Source organism: Geotrypetes seraphini, chromosome 8, assembly GCF_902459505.1.
Source record: "Geotrypetes seraphini chromosome 8, aGeoSer1.1, whole genome shotgun sequence".
Taxonomy (NCBI): Eukaryota; Metazoa; Chordata; class Amphibia; order Gymnophiona; family Dermophiidae; genus Geotrypetes; species Geotrypetes seraphini.
In genome coordinates this window covers 26,091,768-26,117,067 of record NC_047091.1, presented here as the reverse complement: position 1 = coordinate 26,117,067, position 25,300 = coordinate 26,091,768, and the positions used below count along the sequence as shown (strand labels likewise).

The 25,300-nt window shown below is 46.2% G+C and overlaps 1 protein-coding gene across 2 annotated transcripts; it reads right to left on the bottom strand.

The window, feature by feature from the left end:
- Window positions 1–1,770: 1,770 nt before the first annotated feature.
- ZBTB8B (zinc finger and BTB domain containing 8B) lies at window positions 1,771–24,972 on the bottom strand. Of its 2 annotated transcripts, XM_033953582.1 has the most exons (5): window positions 24,837–24,972; window positions 19,212–20,167; window positions 8,925–9,103; window positions 8,334–8,603; window positions 1,771–7,561 (listed from the first exon to the last, which is right to left on the bottom strand). In XM_033953582.1, the coding sequence occupies exons 1-5, from the start codon at window positions 24,839–24,841 to the stop codon at window positions 7,541–7,543; spliced, it is 1,431 nt and encodes a 476-aa protein (XP_033809473.1). In that variant the 5' UTR covers window positions 24,842–24,972; the 3' UTR covers window positions 1,771–7,540. The 2 variants fall into 2 exon arrangements, with proteins under 2 accessions (XP_033809473.1, XP_033809472.1); XM_033953581.1 differs by having other exon boundaries at window positions 1,771–8,603.
- Window positions 24,973–25,300: the final 328 nt, after the last annotated feature.

Genomic DNA, 25,300 nt, shown 5'->3' with positions numbered 1-25,300 from the left:
AAATTCACAGTAAATAGGGTGGGGACCTGAACTGACCTAATAGGATTAAAGGAAAGAAAAAGCAAATAAGGTCTAATTTCTCCTTCCTTAGATTAGTCCAGAACTTGCAGGTTGTAACAAAGCAGTTCTCAAGATGGGGGGTGAATATGCATTAGTCGCAGGTTAATGATGTCATCTTCTGATATTTGAAGAAATGGAGGCTGACTGCCATCTTTGACATCAAGTATGAGCAAGCTGAAAGTGAGTTTACTGAAAAGATTGGTTTGTACATTAGAAGATTTGGGGGGAAATTCATCAAGGGGCACCAACCGCTTTAACACAGGCTAAGATGACCATAAGAATATACACTTCTCCCTCCGTATTTGTGGTTTCAGCATTTGTGGTTTCGATTATTTGCAGTTTTTAGTTTGCTGGCTCCTCCCCCCACCCCCATTACATCAGTTTGCATAGAGAAATCGCTGATTCCCAGCGCTTTCTTCACCGCGTTTTGCCTTTCTTTTAGGAACAGGCCAGGTCTCCCACCATGTTATATGCGGTTTCACCATTTTCACGATAGTTTTTAATAGAAAACAGCGAACAACATATGAAAAAATTATTCACGTTTTGTCTGTATTCGCAGTGAATATGGAGGGAGAAGTCTAATAGGCATCTTAGCGGGTGCCAAATCGGTTAGCGGCCCTTGATGGTTTGAATGACTTTAAATTTTCTTACAGCCATTTTGGACCTTTGCTACTAATCTTTCAAGATTCCCAATGCAGCTCCTTCTGACCCTGGGCAAGTCGCTTGACACTCCATTGCCCCAAGTACAAAAAAACATACTATGTACCACACTGCGTATGTCTAATAGCGCTAAAGAAATGATAAGTAGTACTAATAGTAGACTATAATGACATGCTGTTTAAGATGAATGAAAGATTTTTGTAGCCTGTGAAGTGATTCCCCCTCTTTTGATACCTATTTGAATTTTGTTGACTAACAATCTTTTCATTTTTTGTGTGTGTGAAATTTTTATTGTGTTTGATACTATTTTGGTTTCACAGTCCTTGTTTTCTGGGGGATTCAGAAACCACAGCTCCAAAGGTAGCTTTTGTCTTCATTACAATATTCAAGCAAAGTTTAGAATAGTTGTAGAAAAGAAAACTACACTGCCACTCCCCTTGCAAAATGGGCTTAGAAGGACAAATATCTTTCTGCCAACATGCAGAGGTTAGCTTAGAGGCAGCCTGACCTTTTTTGGAAGGTCCAGAAAGTACAAACAACGAAAATGATAGAAGGCTTGCGCCAGAAGACGTATGAGGAGAGACTGGAAGCCCTGAATATGTATACCCTACAGGAAAGGAGGGACAGGGGAGATATGATTCAGACGTTCAAATACTTGAAGGGTATTAACGTAGAACAAAATCTTTTCCAGAGAAAGGAAAATGGTAAAACCAGAGGACATAATTTGAGGTTGAGGGGTGGTAGATTCAAGAGCAATGTTAGGAAACTCTACTTTATGGAGAGGGTGGTGGATGCCTGGAATGTGCTCCCGAGAGAGGTGGTGGAGAGTAAAACTGTGACTGAGTTCATAGAAGCGTGGGATGAACACAGAGGATCTAGAATCAGAAAATAAGATTAAATATTGAACTAAGGCCAGTACTGGGCAGACTTGCACGGTCTGTGTCTGTGTATGGCCGTTTGGGGGAGGATGGGCTGGAGAGAGCGTAGATGGGCTGGAGTAGGTTTTAACGGAGATTTCGGCAGTAGGAACCCAAGCACAGTACCGGGTAGAGCTTTGGATTCTTGCCCAGAAATAGCTAAGAAGAAAAAATTTAAATTGAATCAGGTTGGGCAGACTGGATGGACCATTCGGGTCTTTATCTGCTATCATCTACTATGTTATGTATGTAAGTCATTAGTCCCTTCAAAACATCTCAAGACTTTGAACATCCAGGCTTCTAAGAGATGAAAACTCAGTTCCATAATCCTTCCTACGAAAAGAAGGGACAACATTAGACTAAGGGTCCTCTAGCAAAAGTATCTTATGAGGAGTGGCCCAGAGGTTGTGGGATCAAAATCCCAGGGCAAGTCACTTAATCCTCCATTATCCCAGGTACAAAATAAGTACCATTGCTTTAAGTGTGATTGTGCAACTACAAAAAGGTGGTATACAAGTCCCAATCCCTTTTCAACTGTGGCCTGTCCAGATTGCCAGTACCTGGCAGAGTTCCAAAAAAAGGCAAGAGTCCCGGCTCCTTAATGCCAAAATAATCAGGGTCTTTTCATAAGTTTATCTTAATAACAGTTTATGAACATTTCCTCCAGGAATTTGTCCAACCCAGCTAGATTAACCACTTGTTCTGGCAATGAGTTTTAAATGTGCTATTCTATAATTTAATGGAATGTCCTTTAGTCTTTGTACTTTTTGAGAGAGTACCCATTCCATTCTATTTGATTAGATCTCTTTATACGAGAGGCCTTCCATGCCCTTAATCATTTGGGTCACCCTAGATCTTTTTTTGAGATGTGGTGGCCAGAATTGTACATTATACTCACTGTGCAACTTCAACGTGAAACAATACAGAGGCATTAGCATATTCTCTCTTTCTTTCCTAACACTCCATTGCTTTTTCGGCCACTGAACAGAAGATTTTTACATATTGTCAGACTCCTAAATTATTTTCCACAATGGCGACTCCTAATGTGGAACCTAGCTATAATTTGGTTTAGTCTTCCCAATGTGCATCACTTTGCACATTAAATTGTGTGTGCCTTTTGGATACTGAGTCTTCCAGCCTCCCAAGATCCTTCTGCAATTTCACAACTTTGAATAGTTTTGTGTCATTCGCAAATCTGATCATCTCACTTCTCATTCCTATGCCCAGATCATTTATAAATATGTTAAAATGCACTAGTCTCAGGATAGAATTGTCCATTTAACCTTTCTCTCTGTTTGCTATCTTTTAACCAGTTCCCATTTCACAACCAAATACTGCCTCCTATCTCATGGCTCTCATGAGGGACTTTTGTCATAAGCATGCTGAAAATCTAGATACACTACATCAACCAGCTTGTTCACACTTTCAAATAAATGTAGTGAATTGGTGAAGCAAGTCTGATTCAAATGAAATTGTGAAACCACCTAATGGAAGAAAGGATGGAACAGTCCAAATGGACACTAACACTTCTATAAAATGCACAAATGAGTTCCAGCAAGATACAGCCTGAAATAATGGCAAAGAGAAACCCACAAAACTATGCAAGACCCTCAAATAGTTGCTTTTTTAAGAAGTTCAAAGAGGGCCCTTTGAAGCAATTTAGAGACATACTGACCACACTGGGGTATAGAGAAAATTGACTCCTTTTAGGAAGTGAACCATATATGGATGAGATACCGAAGAGGAGGAGACTAGTGAAAGATCAACCTGAAGAAAGGCTAGAATATGAAGGCAGAGACACCCAATCAAGTTTTTCTGAACACCAGCCTTCAAAGAAGGGTTGCAATGACTGTTTCTGAACATCCTCTACGTCTTAACCTTGACCCCTCCAGAACCAAGACATAAGACCAAAGGAGGAGGGCTTCTCTGTGAGCATTGTCATGTTGAAGGCACTTCAAGACAGTTGCAACTCCCCCAGTCCAGATACCTCTTACAGGCTACTTCCTCTGCCCAAATGGTTCAGAAGTAGGCCTCACAACAAACTACCTTCCACCTGCTGGAGACAGAAGTGCTGGAGCTGCACACAATCCTTATCTGGCAGTCACACTTCTAAATGTCTCTATCTTCACCTGATGGCCAACAGCAACACCACCTGAAAGTTCTGGACTGATCTGATGAGGATGCTAAGGAAGCATGAGACTGAAAATAAAGGCATACAGGTGAATTTTTAGGAAAAGAAGTTTGTAGGCTGAACACTGGATGCTGGCCTGTGATGGAGCTATCACTCTGCCATCATCAGGTTTTTGGTCTGCACATACAAGAAATATGTTGAGGCAAGGAAAAACTATATAAGCACTTTAAGAACAAAACCAAAGTCTTTGCAGTTACAAGAGTTACCAGGTAGCGGACTTACTGGTGGATTTCTTTTGCTTGGAGTTTCCCTTCATCTGTTCAGGTAGAAGGTGTTTGATAAATTTCATCATCTTAAAAGCAGCAATGACCAGGTCTACTGCTATTCAAAGTCCAGGAACTTTGAGAATATATACAACAGTGTTTGATAAATTATAGTATTAAAGTAGCAGCTTCAAGTTCAAAGTACAGACAAGTTTACCTTTCACATGCTCTCCCACTTCTGTTGTGCAAATCTGTTCACATGATCACTTCTCAAAACAGCAGATCCACCATATTCAAAGGAAACTCTCTCATTGGCTGTTAAACATTAAGGCCCTGATTTACCAAGGTTTTTCCATTCTCAGTAAGTGGGGAAAAAAATGCTTCAGCAATCATATCCCAACCATCAATATGAGAAATGAAGAGGAAGCAATGTAATTAACCAATAACAGGAATCAGGGTTCAAATCCTTGTGACTTTGGGCAAATCAAATTATGGTACCATTTAGACTATAAGCTCAATAGGCCAGGGATATAATGTACTTATACTTATCACCACTGTACAGTGCTGCCTATATCCTTTGGTACTATTAAATGGAAAGTACAATGCTAATATCAATTCTGATTTGCTTCAATGAGTATACCCATGAGCTTCACCCTATGGGATACTACCAGCTTATTACCTGGTAGTTTGGGTTGGTACAACTGGAAGATTCAAGTTTAGAAGCCACTTACCTCCTTCAGTGTCAGAAAGAACAGATACAAGTCCCAGGATATAACACTTATCACATTCTTTGTCTTCGAGTTTGTAGAACATTACAGTTGGAACAGAATAGGCAAAGACATGACTCTATACCAGGGGTGTCCAACCTGCGGCCCTGTGAAGGATTTTGTGTGGCCCCGGTCGAGAGCGATGCAGTGTTTTCCTCTGCTGCCCCTGGGTGTTTACCATCTTGCTGGCTCCCTCCTCTGTCTTGCTGCAGCATTTGCGCATTTGTGCGGCCTCAGAAACATTTTTTTTGGCCAATGCGGTCCAGGGAAGCCAAAAGGTTGGACACACCTGCTCTAGACCTTTCTAAGGAAACTTTAAGGGCACCTTGGGCCTTAAGTAGTTCCCCTCCCTCCAGCCTTATGGCCTCATCAGCCCCACCGATAGTCTTATCTTACTACACTATACAGCACCTGAAAGAGCATTTCAGGCAGAAGCTCACTTTGGCATCAGCCATTTCTGCAGCAATTGCGGTTATGCCCTGGCATTGTTTTCACTACCTTATAATCATTATTAACTGCTAAAATCAGAAAGGAAGAACAAAATACAGTATAGATGTGACCTGGAATATTTGAGGGCAGAGTCCTGGGTTGACATAATTAAACCTAATGAAGACTTGTATGATTCTATTAAGAATGTCTGCAAGCAGGAGCAGTCTTTAAAGACATTACGAGGGACTCTCTCATTTAATAATCAGTGTTGAAAATGAGAACATGAAATAATGATGGTGCTAGACAAAGGGCTTGGGTCAGACATGGAGTGTGACATCGAGAAAGAGGTGAAAGATTAAGATGGCTAGGTTGGGCTACACATGGGGATTGAGTACGGGCCCTGTTCAGGTAGAGCTACAGGAGAACTAACCCATGACATAACTGATGTAAATGAAGAAAAGATTAGACGGATAGGTTGGGCTGCATAAGAGAATTTACATACTCATCTAATCAAAGATGGGGAATCTCAGTTGGATGGAATGAATAAACCAGTTTAGTTTTTATCTGCTATCACGGAGAAGGTGGTTGATGCCTGGAATGCCCTCCAGAGGGAGGTGGTGGAGACGAAAATGGTGGGATAAACACAGAAGATTTAGAAAATGAATGGCATAAAACCCAAAATGTAAATGGTTTCATGTGTGTTTGATGTGTCGAGTAGAACTTAGATGGTAACTCTGGCTGTGAGGAACTAAGGCCTGTACTAAGCAGATATGGCAATTCAGTTTAGGTTGGGCTGGAGAGGGCTTAGACAGACACTCTACTAATTTGGAATGTGAGAATAGTGTTGGATAGACTGGAGTGGGCTTTTATGACAGCTCCACTAGTTGGAACCTAAAGGGCAGACTTCTATGGCATGTCCCAGAAATGCCAAAGAAAGACAATTTAATCATGAGACTGGATGGACCATTCAGGTCTTTATCTGCTGTCATTTACTATGTTATTATTTGTATTACATGTGTAATGTAATTGAAAATAAATGGTTAATGTACAGTTTTTGCTTTCCTTCTGATAATGTGTGGATACAATAAGTCATGTCCTTACAGACGACAGAGTGAGGTTCCACTCCTCCTTTTCAATTCTCTAGCACCTTGGTTTCACTTCCAGTTCTCAAGGATCACTAATGAATCAGGTCTGCAAGACATTCCTAATGCATATTTATGAGACAGATCTGCATATGGTTGAGATAGCAGGCATGCAAATAACTCTAAAGATATCTTGGTGGTCCTTGAGGACTAGGAGCAAGACTAAGAGGACAAACCCCCCCCCCACACACACACACACTCATTCCTTCACACACACACACACACTCATTCCTTACCCTGGAAGGGAAAAATGATGATTCCTATTTATGTACAAACTGCTTCAAAATAGGCAGCAAATGCCAGGCCTCCCGTGATGGCAGATAAAGGCCAAATGGCCCATCTAGTCTCCACGGTAACCATGATCTCTTCCTCTCTTTGAGAGATCCCACGTACCTATCCCAGGTCCTCTTGAATTCAGCCACAGTCTCCGTTTCCACCACCCCTTCCGGGAGACTGTTCCATGCATCTACCACCCTTTCCGTAAAAATGTATTTCCTCAGATTACTCCAGAGCATAACACCTATCACTTCCTGTGCCTGATAGTTTGTACACTTGTTACTTAGGAATAGGACAGAAATCACATTGTGTTCCACGTTAAAAGCAGAAGGCAAGATCTCGGTCCTTAAGCCAAATGGAGCAGTAACTACTGAAGCACCAGTGAGAATGGGAAACTACAAGCCTGATTCCTCTACCAGATCTTCAGCAGAAATTTCCACTAATTAGCTAGCAGAATGAATTTTAAGCTGATCTTTCTTTTCCACTGAAGCCCTTTCTCAGATCCAGCAGTAAAGAGTCTCTATTGTGGTACAGCTGAACATTTCTAGGGTTGTAGGGCTTTTAACCAAAACATGTAGGGCACATCAAGTCTCTGTGGTTTGGGTAAATGGTTCACAAGACAACCAATAACTGTTAAAGACGTCCAGTAATACAGGCTACATTCCATTCGTTGTAAAGGGCATAACCGGCAGTCAAATAGGCAGGGGATCTGGGAGGGGGATCTTCACCCCTGATGACCTAAAGGCAGCCACCATGAGAACTCAATGAATGAGGTTAAATTGGGTGCTCAGGCAATATTACCCCTGCGCAGATCTTAAGTAAGCCCATCACTTCTGGTACTGTGTGCAGTTCTGGAGAAGAGGAAGGGAATTCAGAGGGCCACTTCTCAAGAAACTTACAGTTTAAGAAGTACTGCCTAGAAGAATGGAGGGAAAGGATATATCAGAATTATTGAAGACACTAGCAGCTCAAACACGACAGGCTGTCATACAAAGCTAAACAAAGCAAGACTGAAAAGGAAAAAACAGGGAGGTGAACACTGGAAGAGATTGCCAGTAAAGGCAAGAGCATAGCTAAACATGCATTGAACAGATACAACAGAACATCACAGACAGGATCAGGAAGGGAGCGCAGCAGATATTGTGTGGAGTCCATATCGGCACAGTACCAGTGACTAAGGTAAAGACTGAGTGGGTTATGTAGTGCTTACCTGCCAACATGTTCTAAATGTCTACATTTCACAAGCATTGTATCCTAGTTAAGAACATTCATGAATTAAAAAGGAAGAATTAAAAGGGTATTTTACAAGGGCCAGGGCCACAACAGTTAATTATGTTTTCAAAGATGTGTTAAAGTAGAAACCCTACTGAGCTGGCCGGATGACCAAGAGCTCTTTTTCTGTTTCTATACAACAAACTGCTCGTCTCTTCCTTACAAGGCTGATTTGGACTTGTGGTGTGGGATCAACGCTCACACGTGGATTGTACTTTACCCTACACACACAAGCTAGGAGGAAGAAGAGACCAGTACAAAAACACTTGAATTCTAGTGCACAGCACTGAAGACGTCACAAAATGTAAATCTGACTACATGCTCTAGCAAAAATGCGTGTGAATGTCACCTATGTTGCAATGAGGTTTCAGCTACAGTTAAATAAGTGCTTCTCTTTCAGACATGTTCCTATGCACCTGCTCTTTGTCATCTGCATCATCCTCAGCCCCATCATTTTCCTCGCCAGATTCCACATAGATTGGCCAGTCATTGTCAGTCTCATCCTTGTCTTGACTTTCTGACGTTGGCTCCATCTGACTCAGATTTATAGGGATTGAGTCATCGTGGGTAGTTGTTACACACGTGCAGCTGTCACACAGGCCAAACCGGCGCAATCCTTGCGATAGGCTGCTAGTAAACGTTCTTCTGCAACCCTTGCAGATGATTGGCCGATTGGATCGATGTACCTAAAATCAATGAGCTAAGATGAGAGAATGCAGTATTCATATCTGGACAGGTTCCAGATAAGCCTTCTTTAGTTTTTTAAGACACAGTAGGAACAGTAGGCCATCTTGCATGGTCAACTTTATTTTCACATTCTCTTATCTAACAATCCTCTGTACTTGTCCCAGGATTTCTTGAAATTGTTTTTACCTCCATCATCATAGAGCCAGCATCCTTCCCATGAAGAAATATTTCATCATATTATACCTGAATCTATCCCCTCTTTCTCCACAACTTCCTAAACTTTTCCAGTGTTTGAATGCAAGACCCAGTTTGAAACTTACACTGAGAGCATGACTGCGAAGGTGCTCCTGCCGAGTAAACCTTTTCCCACAAGTTTCACAGGGGTAGGGCCTCTCGCCTGTGTGCGAACGGATATGCCGTTTCAGGATTCCCTTCTGTTTGGCTGTATACGGACAGAATGGACACTTGTGCAGCTTGATCGGCACAACTAACACATCTCCTTCATAGATTGTAAAGAAAGGAAATATTTTGAGAATTAAGAAAGAATCTTTGAACTTGGGCATGAACGTCTCCCTTCATAATAGTAAGAATCCAGCATAAGCTAAATAGTTGAGTCTTCACACATTCAACAATCCCCTGCTGAAATTGCACTGCTTCATGTGATTTACCGATTGTCTGCTGGAGTTTTAGAAAACCATTCAAATAGAAAAAAGCAACAGGAAAATCTTTAGAAACCATTCATTTGTATGGGGTCAGTTAAATAATTCAATGATAAAGACATTTGATCTTACCTGCTAATTTTCTTTCCTCAAGTCTCTCCAGACCAATCCAGATCTTGGGTTTTTGCTCTCCTACCAGCAGGTGGAGACTGGGAACTTATAACTTTTGACATTACATGTTCAGCCAGTGGCCAATCAATATTTATCATAACAAGGCAATAAATAAGTAAAGACAGCTCCCCAGAGGATAAAGGTTATCTAACAGCTAGCAAAAGGAAATCAACCACCCATCCCAAATCTTGAGGAAATTCCTCCACTCAACTGGTGACCCTTACAATTTCTTTGTAAATCATGCAAATGAGCCAATTATCCAAGAATGGTAATTTTTTTAGTCATCACTGCAAACACAACATCCACCTTAGGAAAACAGATAGAGAATGGCACTGTGAAAAAATTCATCACTGTTCCTGTCCCCGCAGATAACCACGAGAAACAATCCTGTGTCATTCTTTAGTGTCTATCTCAATCTCAGTCCTTCCACACCAGCATCCTTCAATGCAACGTTTGAGGGCCAGTGGCTGGAAACCACCCCGTATCGTTCTTTAGTGTCTATCTCAACCTCAGTCCTTCTACACCAGCATTCATCAATGCAAGGCTTGAGGGTCAGTGGCTGTACATCTCCAAATCATTTTCCCATAATAAAAATCTTATTAAGAAGGGAGAGGGGTGGGTTTCATTTTATTTAATTTATCTCATAAAATATTTGTCATTATTTTTATTATAATTGTTATGTGTATTGGGAGGGGAGGGAAAGGAGGGGTTTAAATTTTAATAACAATTATTATACATATTAGGTAATACATATATTTCAGTTATTATTGTTCATAAATACAGAATAATATGGTAAAATTATGTTCTCACCTGTTAATTTTCTTTCCTTTAGAAGCAGCAGATGAATCCAGACAAGTGGGAATAGCTCACATCGACCAGCAGGTGGAGATAGAGAAACTGATTAACCGTTGGCCTTATAGCCCGGTATTCTCTCTGTCCATTCAGTTATGCTCCTTGCCCAAGCATCCCGAGATAGGAGAATGAGCAGCTTAAAAAACTTCTTTCCAGTATCAAACGCAACAATGAGACATTACTGAACAACTACCAACAATAACTCAATTGGAAAATAAACAAAGACTGCCCCCGAACACCTATATAGAGATTGAAGTTAAAGGGTGGGGCTCTGGATTCATCTGCTGCTTCTAAAGGAAAGAAAATTAACAGGTGAGAACATAATTTTACCTTCCTTAGCAAAGCAGCAGATGAATCCAGACAAGTGGGATGTAGCAAAGCAAAACTTAAATCGGGTGGGAAGTTAATGCCGCTTCCGCAATCACTGAAGCGCCAAAACTAACCTCCTCACTGGCTGCCACATCTAACCGGTAATGCTTTGAAAAGGTATTTCCCGACGACCAAGTAGCCGCCCTGCAAATCTCCTCTAAGGAAAGACCCCCGGACTCCGCCCATGACGTAGCTAAAGCCCGAGTTGAATGAGCACGAAGTTGCTCTGGTACTTGCTTCCCTGTCAACAAATAAGCCGAAGCAATCGTCTCCTTGACCCAACGCGCAATGGAAGCTTTCGACGCGGCCATTCCTTTGTTTTTCCCCGCGAACAAAACAAAGAGGTGATCCGACCGGCGAAAGTCGTTAGTCACCCCCAAATAATGTAGAATCATCCGGCGCACATCCAGGAGACGCAACAACGAGTACTGCTCCCCCCAATCTTCCTTCCGAAAGGCCGGGAGGAATAAACACTGGTTCATATGAAAGGAAGACACCACTTTCGGCAAGAAGGACGGTACTGTTCGAACCGATACACCAGCATCCGAAATCCGCAAAAAAGGATCCCTACAAGATAGCGCCTGCAATTCAGACACCCGTCTTGCCGAAGCCATAGCTACCAAAAACACTGTTTTCAAAGTGACATCTTTTAGCGTAGCCATGGATAAAGGCTCAAAAGGCACCATTCGTAACCTCCCAAGGACCAGCTTAAGACTCCATGAGGGACACGGTCTCTTCATAGGAGGTCTAATATGGTGAACTCCTTTTAAAAATTGGACTACATCGGGCTGTGATGCCAGCGCCAAACGAGAAATCCGGCCCCTGTAACAAGCAATGGCCGCTACCTGAACCTTCAGAGAATTATAGGCCAACCCTTTAGCTACGCCCTCTTGCAGAAAGGAAAGAATAGCCGATAGAGACGCCCGAAAGGGCGAAATCCCGTGCCTCCCACACCACGAGTCAAAAACTTTCCAGACTCTAGCATAGGAGGTAGACGTGGAAAGCTTCTTTGCTTGAAGAAGCGTGGCAATCACCTGCTCAGAATAACCTCTATTCCTTAGCCGTGACCGTTCAATAGCCAGGCCGTAAGACCAAAGTGGGACGGATCTTCTATGGAGATTGGACCCTGAGTTAGTAAGTCCCGAGTCACCTGAAATTTCAAACGATCGCCCGCATATAGTTGCATCAGATCTGCGTACCACGGACGACGTGGCCAATCCGGAGCTACCAGGATCACCTGTCCCTGAAAGAGAGCGATGCGTTGTAACACCCGACTTATCATCGGCCAAGGAGGAAATATGTATAGGAGGGAATTTGGAGGCCACGGGAGAGATAACGCGTCTACCCCCTCCGAGTTTGGTTCCTTTCGTCGGCTGAAGAACCGAGGCAGCTTTGCATTGCGAGACGAGGCCATGAGATCTATCTCCGGGAGCCCCCACTTTAGGACAAGCATATCGAACGCCTGAGCGGACAGCTCCCACTCCCCTGGATCGAGACGATTTCTGCTGAGGAAGTCTGCCTGAATATTTTCGTGACCCGCAATGTATGCCGCCGAGAGGAGAGGCACATGCGTCTCTGCCCACTGAAACAACAGCCTTGCCTCTTCGGCTAACTGAGCACTTCGGGTACCCCCCTGCCGATTGATATACGCCACTGCTGTGACGCTGTCCGAAAAGATCCTGGTTGGACGATCCTGAATCCTGGACTGAAATGCCAGAAGCGCCAGCCTGATAGCTCTCAACTCCAGCATATTGATCGACCACTGGGCCTCTACCGAGGACCAAACCCCCTGGATCGATGCTTGTAGGCACTGAGCCCCCCAGCCCCGAAGACTGGCATCTGTCGTGATTACGACCCAATCCGGCGTCGCCAACGGCATGCCCCGAAAAAGATTGAACTCGTTGAGCCACCACTGCATGCTGGAAGCCGCTCGAGGAGTCCATTGGAGACGCAGATCGTAATCCTGGGACGCCGGGGACCACCGTGAAAGAAGAGACATTTGCAACGGCCTCATGTGGAACCGAGCCCAGGGTACCACCTCTATAGCCGCCACCATCGAGCCTAGAACCTGTACATAATCCCAAACCCGAGGTCTCGGGGATTCGAGAAGTAGACGAACCTGAGACTGTAACTTCTCTCCCCGCTCTCGGGGTAGAAACACCTTTCCCCGACAAGTATCGAACATCACCCCTAAATGCACTAAGGATTGGGACGGGGACAGCGAACTCTTTGGAAAGTTGATGATCCACCCCAAAGACTGAAGGAGAGAAATCACGCTCTGAGTCACCGACAAACTTTCCTGCCTTGAAGAGGCGCGGATCAACCAATCGTCTAAGTAAGGGTGAACTCGAATCCCCTCCTTGCGGAGACATGCTGCCACAACCACCATCACCTTTGAAAAAGTGCGAGGAGCTGTTGCCAGACCAAAGGGCATCGCCCGAAATTGATAATGCTGGCCTAGGATCGCAAACCGCAGAAACCTCTGATGCGGGGGCCAAATCGGAATGTGGAGGTACGCCTCCTTGAGATCGAGGGAAGTGAGGAACTCCCCCGGCCTCACCGCCGCAATGACAGACCGAACTGTCTCCATCCGAAAATGACGGATACTGAGAAATTCGTTGACTCGTTTGAGATCCAGCACCGGTCTGAACGACCCCCCTTTCTTTGGCACAATGAAGTAAATGGAATATCTGCCGAGTCCCACTTCTACCTGTGGCACCGGCACCACCGCCCCCAGATCTAGAAGCACCTGAAGGGTCATTCGTACCGAGTCCCTTTTGGTTACCCCATTGCATGGGGACACCAAGAAAGAATCGGCGACGGGAGAGGCGAACTCTAACTTGTAACCGTCTCGAATGATTTCTAGCACCCACTGATCCGACGTGATATTGGCCCACTCCGCTACAAAAGCCGACAGCCTTCCCCCTAAGGGAATAGCGGAGGGAGCCAAGACCCCGTCATTGTGAAGACCGATTTGCTGGGGCACGGGCTGACTGAGCTGAAGGAGGTTTCGCTGCACGAAAGGAACCTTTCTGCGGAAACCTAGGCCTTGAAGAAGAGAAGGAACCATACGTGGACCTAAAACCCGGTTTACCTGTCCGATATCGGAAACGCTGTCTCGAGGTGGAGGATTTCAACGTGGGTCTAGGCCTATCTTCCGGCAACCGTTGGGTTTTGGTATCCCCAAAATCCTTAATTAATTTATCCAAATCTTCCCCAAAAAGCAAACGGCCTTTAAAAGGGAGCTTTATGAGCCGGAGCTTAGACGCTGCATCTGCTGCCCAATTACGGAGCCATAAAGATCTACGAGAAACCACCGCCAGAGACATTTGTTTTGAGGAAGCCCGAATAATATCATATAAAGCATCTGCTAAATATGCCAGACCTGACTCCAAATCAGCCAGTTCTACTGGAACCGAACCACCCGACTCGATTAAATTATCAGTCATTAACTGAGACCACTGCAGACACGCTCGTGCCGCGTATGAACTACAAATTGCGGCCTGTAGAGTGACCGCAGCTACCTCGAAGGACATTTTCAGAGAAGATTCAAGCTTCCTGTCCTGAGTATCCTTTAAAGCAACTCCCCCTTCAACCGGTAAGGTAGTCTTTTTGGTAACTGCGGCCACCAGCGCGTCAACCCTGGGTAATTGAAATTTTTCAAGTTCTTTCTGAGCCACCGGGTACAATAGCCGCATGGCCTTTGCTACCCTCAGACTTGCCTCCGGCGTGTCCCACTGCGCCGTAATAAGTTCCTGCATAGCCTCATGCACTGGGAAGGACCTGGGTGGCTTTCGTGTCCCTGTCATAAGGGGATTGGTGGAACCAGAATTAGCAGCCTCATCTTGCGAGATGTTTAAGCCTTGCAGCGCTTTAGAAATTAATGAAGAAAGTTCTTCCCTATGAAAAAGACGTAGAGCGGACGGATCATCTACTTCCCTACCCGGGGTATCGTCCAAGTCCAATACCTCACCCTCTTCCAGGGAGTCCGGAAGAGATAACGGAGAGACTGGAATAGTATCTCCCTCGTCCGCGGCTGCGAGTCTGCGCTTTTTTGCTACCCGTGAATTTCCGGGAGAAGCCGCAAGAACCGCAGCCGCACACAAAGGTTTGGCAGCAAAACCAGAAGTGGAAGTAGATGGAACCGGACGCTCCGACATACTCATAGGCACCGGCTGAGCAGGCTGCGAGCCCTGCAACATAAACGCTCGGTGCATTAACATTACAAATTCTGGCGAAAATGAAGGTAGCCCAAATCCAGCCAACCCAGTCTGATCCGAACAGAGGAGCGGACCCGCGGCTCCTCCCAGCGTCCCTGACGCTACTACCTCCGCTGGCTTCCCCTCCTCTGTCCCAGCAGTCTGGTGTTTGGCCGACTCAACCGCAAGGGAAGGGAAAATCACTTGCGCTTCCCCAACGCGGGACTGAGCCACTTCTGCTGCCTGAGAAGCCTCAGCCGGTGTATCTGAACACCCGGCTGAGCACAGACCTAGCAGTGTCCTTCGCTTACCACAGCGAGAACACCGCTTTGCAGCTTCTGCCGCCATTATCTTTCTGCTCGTTTACAAACCCGCCCTTAACCCGCGACCCCGACCCGCCCCGGTCAACGTCGCAACTCGGTCGGATAGTCGGAACGCGGAGCGGGGAAACAAATATCAGCAGAAGTACTCACCCCAAAAAACGCGACTTCTAAAACGCGAAGTTATGGCTGGCAGTTGTAATTCTAGCTGACCAAACAGGAACAGCACAGTACTAACAGGCTCTGTCTTTTTTTTTTTTTTTTTTTTTATACTGGAAAGAAGACAGCAGAGCCCAATGAATCCCTCAATCCTCCGGAGGGTAGGGTGGAGAAGGGACCTGGGAGGGCCCAGGTGTTCACCTAAAGCCGGCACCGCTCAGCCAGGCACCCCTGTCTGTTAGAAGAGAGCTAGTCTCAACAGCAGACTCAAGTCGCTCAGAAATGCACTCAGTACAGCAAAATCCAGGAGCTAGAGGACTAGCTCACATTCCTGCTGGGAGATAGAGCAAACTGAATGGACAGAGAGAATACCGGGCTATAAGGCCAACGGTTAATCAGTTTCTCTATCTCCACCTGCTGGTCGATGTGAGCTATTCCCACTTGTCTGGATTCATCTGCTGCTTTGCTAAGGAAATTGTATTTACAGTGGTACATGAAAGGAATTCAAGTGTATGTTTTATGAGATCGTTTTAAATTTCTATGTTACACTTGTGGATGTATGAAAATGAATAAAAAAATTTAAACGAGGGTCAGTGGCTGGAAACCATCCTGTGTCATTCTTTAGTGTCTGTCTCAACCTCAGTCCTTCTACACCACCATTCTTCAATGCAGGGCTTGAGGGTCAGTGGCTGGGCCCATTCATACTGATTCTTCTCACTCTACTTAAAGAATGACATGGAGATAGTTTCCCGTAGTTGTCCACGGGGATGGGAATGGTGATGAATTTTGTCACTGTGTCATTCTCTAAGAGAACTCTTTTTCTTCCAATAAAATAAGGTAGAACTTGGTCCTACTTAGAAAACCTACACCCGAAGTCTCTCATGCTGCAGAAAACCTACACCTGAAGTCTCTCAAGCTGCAGAAATTAAGTCCTTTATGGCCTTGATTTACTGGAAACTCTCCTACCAGACACAGGATCATCCACCTTAACACAAGTTAAAGAGGGTTCGGCTCACCTTAATACCAACATAACCTGAGAAATAAGAACCAACAACTCTTCATACTTAAAAAAAGCCATACAATAGAAGGATCTTTCCTGTAGGCACCCTCTTCAGCAGAAAAAACGTCTCTTGCTAAGACTGGTCCAAAGAACTCTAGTCCTGTCCTCCAACTTAACAGAGAAGAACCAAAGGAAGTTGCATCTTCTAATTCACCCTTCCCTGATATTTTGGGGTGTTTAGATGCACTATGTTGAACCTCAGAGGTTTCTGGGATACTCACTTCCAAATAGATCCCTGCACTGAAGTCCTTTCTCATATAGTAAGTGTGGTGCAAAAGCAGCACAAATTCAAAAAAATTCAAAATGCCAGTGCTCCCTTCGACTGGATTACTTAGAAAAAAGCTGACAGCTTTCCTCACAGGAGGAAAAGCACTCAGACACTGCCAAGACTCAACAGTGCATCCCATATACAGCTTAACGCATACACTTATCCATTTGGACCATCACATCCAAAGCAGACCTGTGTGCTTCAGGCAGCTGGAACTGAAAAAAAGAATTAAGTCTCTCTCCACCCCAGGTAAGGTTGTGCTTTCTGCACCAGCTGCTCAGGAAGCCACAGACAGCTAAATCAAAGAAGGTCTCTTCTCTCTTTTTTTTTAAACTTGAAGTTGTCTACTGCAGTCTCCTCAGTACTGGCTTTCGAGGACACTTCCCTACCTGAGGGAAAATGACCAAGGCACAGAATAAGCCCAAGCTGCAGTTTGGCTCATCCTACCATCTGCTGGAGCAAAGAAATACTGACTGGCCACTGGCTGCACAAGATACATAAGTGATGTCACCACAAGTCATTAGGTTTTCGGTCGCCACCTGCTGGCAGCGGAGCATAAACCCAAGATCTGGACTGGTCTGGAGGGATGAGAAGGATCTTGTTTTTTAAAGGCTTCCCGCATAAATCTAAAATATGAATAGATAAAGGAGGGTTGTGGAGATCTTATCGTAGGACAAGCTTCAGTTTTTGTAGGAACTATATATAGTATTCTTTATAAAATGAAGATCTGAAACATCAAACATAAGGAGAATCTAAATAGTGCCTACATGCAGAAGTAGGTTGTTAATTTTCCCTTGTTTTAATTAAGTTTGGTTTTAAGACTCATGAAGTTACCATATTTGCACACCACAAAAGTTATTTTTGTTCTAACCTAGCATGGGGTTCTTAAATGATTAGAACTATTTCAGTCGTTTTAAAACATGTGGATCAATGGTCCTCTGCTACCCAGGTTGGCCAGGGAAGCAGTGTTCACAGTCTCTGGAGTGGGGTAGAGGGAATCCCAACCATTCAGGAACCAATGATTGCAGAGCTCTGGGAGAAACCCTGGTACATGTAAGGAGCTATGAATCGAGGCTTACAGTTCTAGATCCCAGCCCAATCAAATAAGGCAACTTTGTTAATAATAAAAAGGAAGCAAGGCCAAAGAAAGATAAATTTTGAACTTTATAAGGAAATATTCTCTGTGGGCCTCCTTTGCAGCTCTAATAATGAGTGGAGGTGTAGCCTAGGGGTTAGTGCAGTGGTTTGACAATGGAAAACTGGGTTTGGTTCCCACTGCAGCTCCTTGTGACTCTGGGCAAGTCACTTACCATATTTTTCGCTCCATAAGGCGCACTTTTTTCCCCAAAAAAGTGGGTGGGAAAGTGAGTATCTTATGGAGTGAATACAATTTTTTTAAAACACTTCCTCCCCCCCCGCCCCAATACCTTTTTTTAAATGCCGGTGGTCCAGCGCGGTCTCGGCAGAAGCTTTCTGCACTCTTTGCCCCTCCCTCGCTGGACAGATGCCTCCTTTTTGATGCAGAGCGCACCACCCACCTGGTCCCACACCGCTCACTGAATGGCCACTTCTATGGTAGCAACTGCACACACACTGCTTTCTCATGCTTTGTAGCCCTGCCCCTTCCTCAGCCAAGTTCCACATAGCCAAGTTCCCATCTAGTACCCCGCCCCACTGCTTGTTTCTCTGCGTGCGCTCCCCGCTCTTCCTGCTCCACTTAGTCTCTGGTCCAGAGCTCCGCCTCCTGCCGCGGGTTAAGGTTGCTCCTAGAGCCCAGCCCCACCCCCTCTCCCCACATGATCCAGCTCTCCACTGCTGATTCATCGCTCTTCCGCTGGCTCCATGGCATACAGTCAGGGTGGAGGGAAGATGAAGGTCTGCTCCTACTAGGACGGTGAGTGATGGGAACACTGCAGCCTCCCCAGAGCATGGCCGGGACTCCAGGCTCCGCAGCAACAAGGGAGCTGGGCTGCTCATTGGGCATGGTGGGAGGGGAGTGTCATGGCACTCGTAGCGCGTGAGAGGTGGAAGGAGGAGGTCTGAGGCCCTGAAGAATAGGGACCTTTTTTATGGAGGGAAGCCAGCAGCAAATAACAAAGGCTACAGAAAGCCCTTCACTCTCTCGGGATGCTCAGCTTCAGAGCCACAAACTCCTACACTTCCTGTGCTCAAACGCTGCCCTGATGCATCACCCACATGTCCCTAAAGCATCCTCATACACAGCCCCCTGAAATCCCCTCTATGTTCCTAAAGCATCCTAAGACCACCAAATGCACCTATATGTAGAGGAGGACAAACCAAGAAAAAAAAAATTCTGAACCAAATTTTTTTTCCTTGGTTTTTCCTCCTCTACATGTAGGTGCATCTTATGGTCAGGTGCGTCTTATAGAGCGAAAAATACAGTAATAATATGTAAACCACTTTGATTGAAACCTCAGAAAGACAGTATATAAAGTCCCATCCTCTTCCCTATTTTGTATGTAATCCATTTTAATATCCCAACTCTCAAATTCATGGAGAATACATGTAAACATTGCATGTTTATCTCACCTCCATCCTCTCCATACCAGTCTGTTTGCATGTCCATCATGGAACTCATAGCGACTCCTCCATCTTCCGGCCTTTCAAAGCCTCGAGCAAAGTGATGGATCTCGTCCTTCCTCTGAGCTGTGCTATTCCGTAACAGAGCTTCAAGGAACTGCTTCATATGATAATTATTACAGGCCAGGTCCATTGTCTGACCAGTGTGCAGTCCCTCTTCCACTTGCTCCAAGGAAAGCGGAATCTGATACTGCTGAAGCCGGTCACTCATATCCACCTCATCCGAATCAAATTCCACTTTGGGTTCTACAACTTTGGGCAGAGAAGAATTAATGTCATCTGTGGAACCACTGCTTAGGGGGTCTTTTACTATGAGCTCTACTGAATGACAGCTGCTGCATTCCCCACAAGGAGGATCCCTCTGGCAGTCTGTGCTTCCCTCCTTTGGCAAAGGAGTCGAGCACTGGCTTTTGGGAGCACAGAAAGTGCCTTCCCTGGCAGTACTAGAAGTTCCACTGTCAGCCAGGTTAGATGAGTCCCGCTCTATTTTTCTGCAAATATCTAATGACGACCGGATGTAGGCCTTGCAGAAATTCACCACATCAGTCATCTGCAGGTAGCTGGCTGCTGACATAACTTCTATAACATTCTCTCCACACAAATCCAATTTCCCTGAGTACAGAAAATCCAGGATGATAGAGAAGGCCTCAGATGTCACAATATCCAAGGAGGCAGTGCTGTGCCGCCCACTGTCCTGAATGTAATGAATTAGGAGGGCTCTGAAGTAACCACTGTTGGCAAACAGAACATTCCTGTGGGCTTTGAAGATTCTCCCTTCCACAATAATACTACAGTCACAAAAAAAGTCCCTTTTGCGTTGCTCATTTAGTTCTCCCAGAAGCTTTGTGTAGTAAGATGGCATCTCCATATCTCCTGATGCTTTTGAAAGTGAGCTCAGCACACCTCTGATGAGAGCAGCAAACAAGAGAAAAGTTTAAAAAAAGGGGATGGTAACAACAAAAACCCTCCTTAACTAAAGAATTAAACACAACAGAGTGGATATCAAAATGTTAAAATCAGAATACAATTTGCTTGGCAGATCACAAACAGGATGTCAGCATTCCATCAGGCCTTTTTTCTATCTTTGGCACATACAGTAACTTTGCACATATATCATATGAATTCCGGTGAAATAACCACATTTTTAATAGAGGCTGACCAAAACTGCTTTTTTTCAGTTACAGCCAAACCGAAACTGCCACCGACACTGTTCGAAAGCTTTCAGACAAAACCCAAAAATTAAGTGTGGTTATGTGAATGTGAAGTAGTGAAGGCCACTGGGAAATAATGAAAGAACGTATTTTACCGCCAGGCAAAATAGTCTCCACATACAGTGACCAGAGCTAATGAAAAACGGAAACTAAAAGCCACAGTGCTTTTACAGTGGCTGATTTTGGGCCACACTCACAGTGACAGCTGTAGTCCTAACTCCACAGAAAGACTCATTTTTAAGGAACTTTAAATTTTAAGGAATTTTAAATTCCTGCTAAAATTTTGAAACAAAAGCATTTATTTGGAGCACTCAGTTTTATCATATAAACTACTGAGCAAGATCATGCCTACATTACTTGCAATCACATTACACACAAACAAAAAAGTACCCCCCACCCCCTATCTTACAATCCTTGATAATCTAGTAGTGTAGTCACAGCAATTTTGAGAGCAGAGCTGGAATGGGCAGGAGTAATTGCACTAGTCCAGTAGTTGCCAACCCTGTCCTGGAGGACCACCAGGCTAGCCCTAATGAATATGCATGAGAGAGATTTGCATATAATGGAAGTAACAGGCATGCAAATCTGCTCCATGCATATTCATTAGGGCTATCCTGAAATCCCGATTGGCCTGGTGGTCCTCCAGGACAGGGTTGGGAACCACGGCACTAGACCACCAGGCATGTAAGGTAGGTTCAGAGGGTCCATAGATAGTTGAGGGGCAGCTCCTATTCAGGAGGAAAGGGAGACAAACAAGACAAAGCACACATTTTTGGCAAAAACATGCTGAAAATTAAAATAGCTTTTCGACTGAAACTGAAACCAGGCAGAAAAAGATTTTGCCATAACCAAAATACTATTATTCTCTAATTTTTAAACATTAGGAAAGTAGAGGAAAATTTGAGACAAGGGGTGGACATAGCCACCAGCTAATAGCAAGGCAGATTTTAAAATGAAATTTCCGCTAATCTGATCTGGAGTCTATGTCTTGGGCCTAGTGGAGATGGGAAAAATGTGAGCGAAAAGAGAACATTGCAGGCTCCTTGGAAAAATTGTGAATGAAACTGGATAAAGGGGTTCAAATGTTAATAGGGAGGACGAGACAGACATGATGATCTTAGAATGCCATTTTCCATTAGGAAATTACACTAAAATGTATAAATAGACACTATTTAAAAAACAAACAAACAAAAAAAAAAGCTCAGGTGGACCAATGAGGAACAGGAAGAGAGATGTGGAGAAAAAACAAGATACACACAAATTGTAGGTTGTGTAACTGTACCAGTTCTCCAAAGAATCCAGAAATGGTGGTCTTTCAACCCAGTCACAAGAGAACTACAACTGAGGTTTCATGAAAAATGATTACATTTCAGTAACAACACAGACTGACTTGGTGTTAGTGATATGAGGACAATGCCTCTCCCTTTACCATTAACACCAACTACCATGTCATTTATTTTATTAAAAATGTATTACTTGCTACATCCTACTGTAAAAACACATACAATCTAAACAAATACGCAAAACATACTCCTCTCCCAGACCCTAATTATCAACTCCAAACACCTCCAAGGGATGGTGCCTCCACCTTGCCATCATACTGTGAGGAGAAGGCATCTACCCTCTCCCAGGGACCAGCACCTGAAAACCCATTCCCCACCCAAACAATAGCATTTCTCATCTGCTGTTGTGGTAAAGTGCCTCTACTCCCCCCCTCTCTCCTACTACAAGTGATGGTGCCTATAGTACCCTCTCTCAGCACATCCCCCCTCCTAAGCATCTTCAGGACACCTTTTCTCTTATCAGAGCTCTTCCATCTCCAGGGCACAGGAGTTCTCCTAACACACCTCTCCCCCACAATAGCTCTATGGGACAGCACCTCTCCTGTCACACCTCTCCCCTCCCCCAGCATCTCCAGGGGGCAGCTTCTCTCCTGTCACACCTCTTCTCCCAGCATGTCCAGGGGACAGCATCTCTCCTGTCACACCTCTCCCCCTGCAGCATCTTCAGGGGACAGCATCTCTCCTGTTACACTTCTCCCCCTGCAGCATCTCCAGGGGACAGCACCTCTCCTGTCACACCTCTCCCCCTGCAGCATCTCTCCTGTCACACCTCTTCCACTTCCCCCAGCATCTCCAGTGGACAGCATCTCTCCTATCACATCTCTCCCCCTGCAGCATCTCCAGGGGACAGCATCTCTCCTGTCACACCTCTCCCCCTACAGCATCTCTCCTGTCACACCTCTTCCCCCTCCCCCAAGCATCTCTCCTGTCACACCTCTCCCCCTGTAGCATCTCTCCTGTCACACCTCTTCCCCCTCCCCTCACAATCTCCAGGGGACAGCACCACTCCTGTCACACCTCTCCCCCTGCAGCATCTCTCCTGTCACACCTCTTCCCCCTCCCCCAGCACCTCCAGTGGACAGCATCTCTCCTGTCACACCTCTCCCCCTGCAGCATCTCCAGGGGACAGCATCTCTCCTGTCACACCTCTCCCCCTGCAGCATCTCTCCTGTCACACCTCTTCCCCCTCCCCACAGCATCTCCAGGGGACAGCACCTCTCCTGTCACACCTCTCCCCCTGCATCACCTCCAGGGGACAGCATCTCTCCTGTAACATCTCTCCCCCAGCAGCATCTCTCCTGTCACACCTCTTCCCCCTCCCCCCAGCATCTCCTGCAGACAGCATCTCTCCTGTCACACCTCTCCCCCTGCAGCATCTCCAGGGGACAGCATCTCTCCTGTCACCCCTCTCCACCTGCAGCATCTCTCCTGTCACACCTCTTCCCCCTCCCCCCAGCATTTCCCGGGAACAGCATCTCTCCTGTCACACCTCTTCCTCCTCCTCCCAGCATCTCCAGGGGACAGCATCTCTCCTGTCACCCCTCTCCACCTGCAGCATCTCTCCTGTCACACCTCTTCCCCCTTCCCCCAGCATTTCCAGGGAACAGCATCTCTCCTGTCACACCTCTTCCTCCTCCTCCCAGCATCTCTCCTGTCACACCTCTCCCTCTGCAGCATCTCTAGGGGACAGCAGCTCTCCTGTCATATCTCTTCCGCCTCCTCCCAGCATCTCCAGGGAACAGCATCTCTCGTGTCACACCTCTCCCCTGCATCACCTCCAGGGGATAGCATCTCTCCTGTCACACTTCTCCCCCTGCAGCATCTCTCCTGTCACACTTCTTCCCCCTCCTCCCAGCATCTCCAGGGAACAGCACCTCTCCTGTCACACCTCTCCCCCCGCATCACCTCCAGGGGACAGCATCTCTCCTGTAACACCTCTCCCCCTGCAGCATCTCTCCTGTCACACCTCTTCCCCCCAGCAGACAGCATCTCTCCTGTCACACCTCTTCCCCCTCCCCCCAGCATTTCCAGGGAACAGCATCTCTCCTGTCACACATCTTCCTCCTCCTCCCAGCATCTCCAGGGGACAGCATCTCTCCTGTCACACCTCTCTACCTGCAGCATCTCTCCTGTCACACGTCTCCCCCCTCCCCCAGGATCTCCAGGGGACAGCACCTCTCCTGTCACACCTCTCCCCCTGCAGCATCTCTTCTATCACACCTCTTCCCCCTCCCCCCAGCATTTCCACGGGACAGCATCTCTCCTGTCACTCCTCTCCCCCTGCAGCATCTCTCCTGTCACACCTCTCCCCCTGCAACATCTCTTCTATCACACCTCTTCCCCCTCCCCCCAGCATTTCCACAGGACAACATCTCTCCTGTCACTCCTCTCCCCCTGCAGCATGTCTAGGGGACAGCATCTCTCCTGTCATACCTCTTCCGCCTCCTCCCAGCATCTCCAGGGAACAGCAACTCTCCTGTCACACCTCTCCCCCTGCAGCAACTCTCCTGTCACACTTCTCCCCCTGCAGCATCTCTCCTGTCATACCTCTTCCCCCTCCCCCCAGCATCTCCAGGGGACAGCATCTCTCCTGTCACACCTCTCCTCCTGCAGCATCTCCAGGGGACAGCACCTCTCCTGTCACACCTCTCCCCCTGCATCACCTCCAGGGGTCAGCATCTCTCCTGTCACACTTCTCCCCCTGCAGCATCTCTCCTGTCACACCTCTTCCCCCTCCCCCCAGCATCTCCAGGGGACAGCATCTTTCCTGTCACACTTCTCCCCCCTGCAGCATCTCTCCTGTCACACTTCTCTCCCTGCAGCATCTCTCCTGTCACACATCTTCCCCCTCCCCCCAGCATCTTTCCTGTCACACCTCTTCCCCCTCCCCCCAACATTTCCACGGGACAGCATCTCTCCTTTCACATCTCTCCCCCTGAATCATCTGTCCTGTCACACCTCTCCCCCAATAGCTCTAGGGCACTTCACCTCTCGTGTCACACCTCTCCTCTCTCCCTCACCCCATCTCCTCTCCGGTCAGGGCCTGAACCTCTTCAACAGCCTCCACTCCGCCTTCCTCCACGGCCACAGGGGCCTCTCTTGCCCCACATACCGCTCTCTTCCTCCCTTAGACAACAAAGACGACGAGAAGCCGCCACCACTCGCTCCCCTCAGACACAATGAAGATAAGAAGCAGCCGCCATTCCCTCACCTTTAACCGGCCCCTTCCGAGCGCCACCAAATTTGACGTACGGCCGTGAAGCCTAGGAAACGGTCAAAACGGACCAATCGAACAGCAAAGCAGAGCCTGTGGGCACAAGAGCATGCGCAGTGCGCGCATTGTCGGCTTGTGATTGGGAGAGGGCGTGCTCCGAGGAGCTGCCGATACTACGTATCCCATAATGCTCTGCTTTGGCATGCCGTCGAACCGGAAGTGCGAGAACATTAGTACCGGAAGCATCTAACTTACTCGTGGTACAGGAGA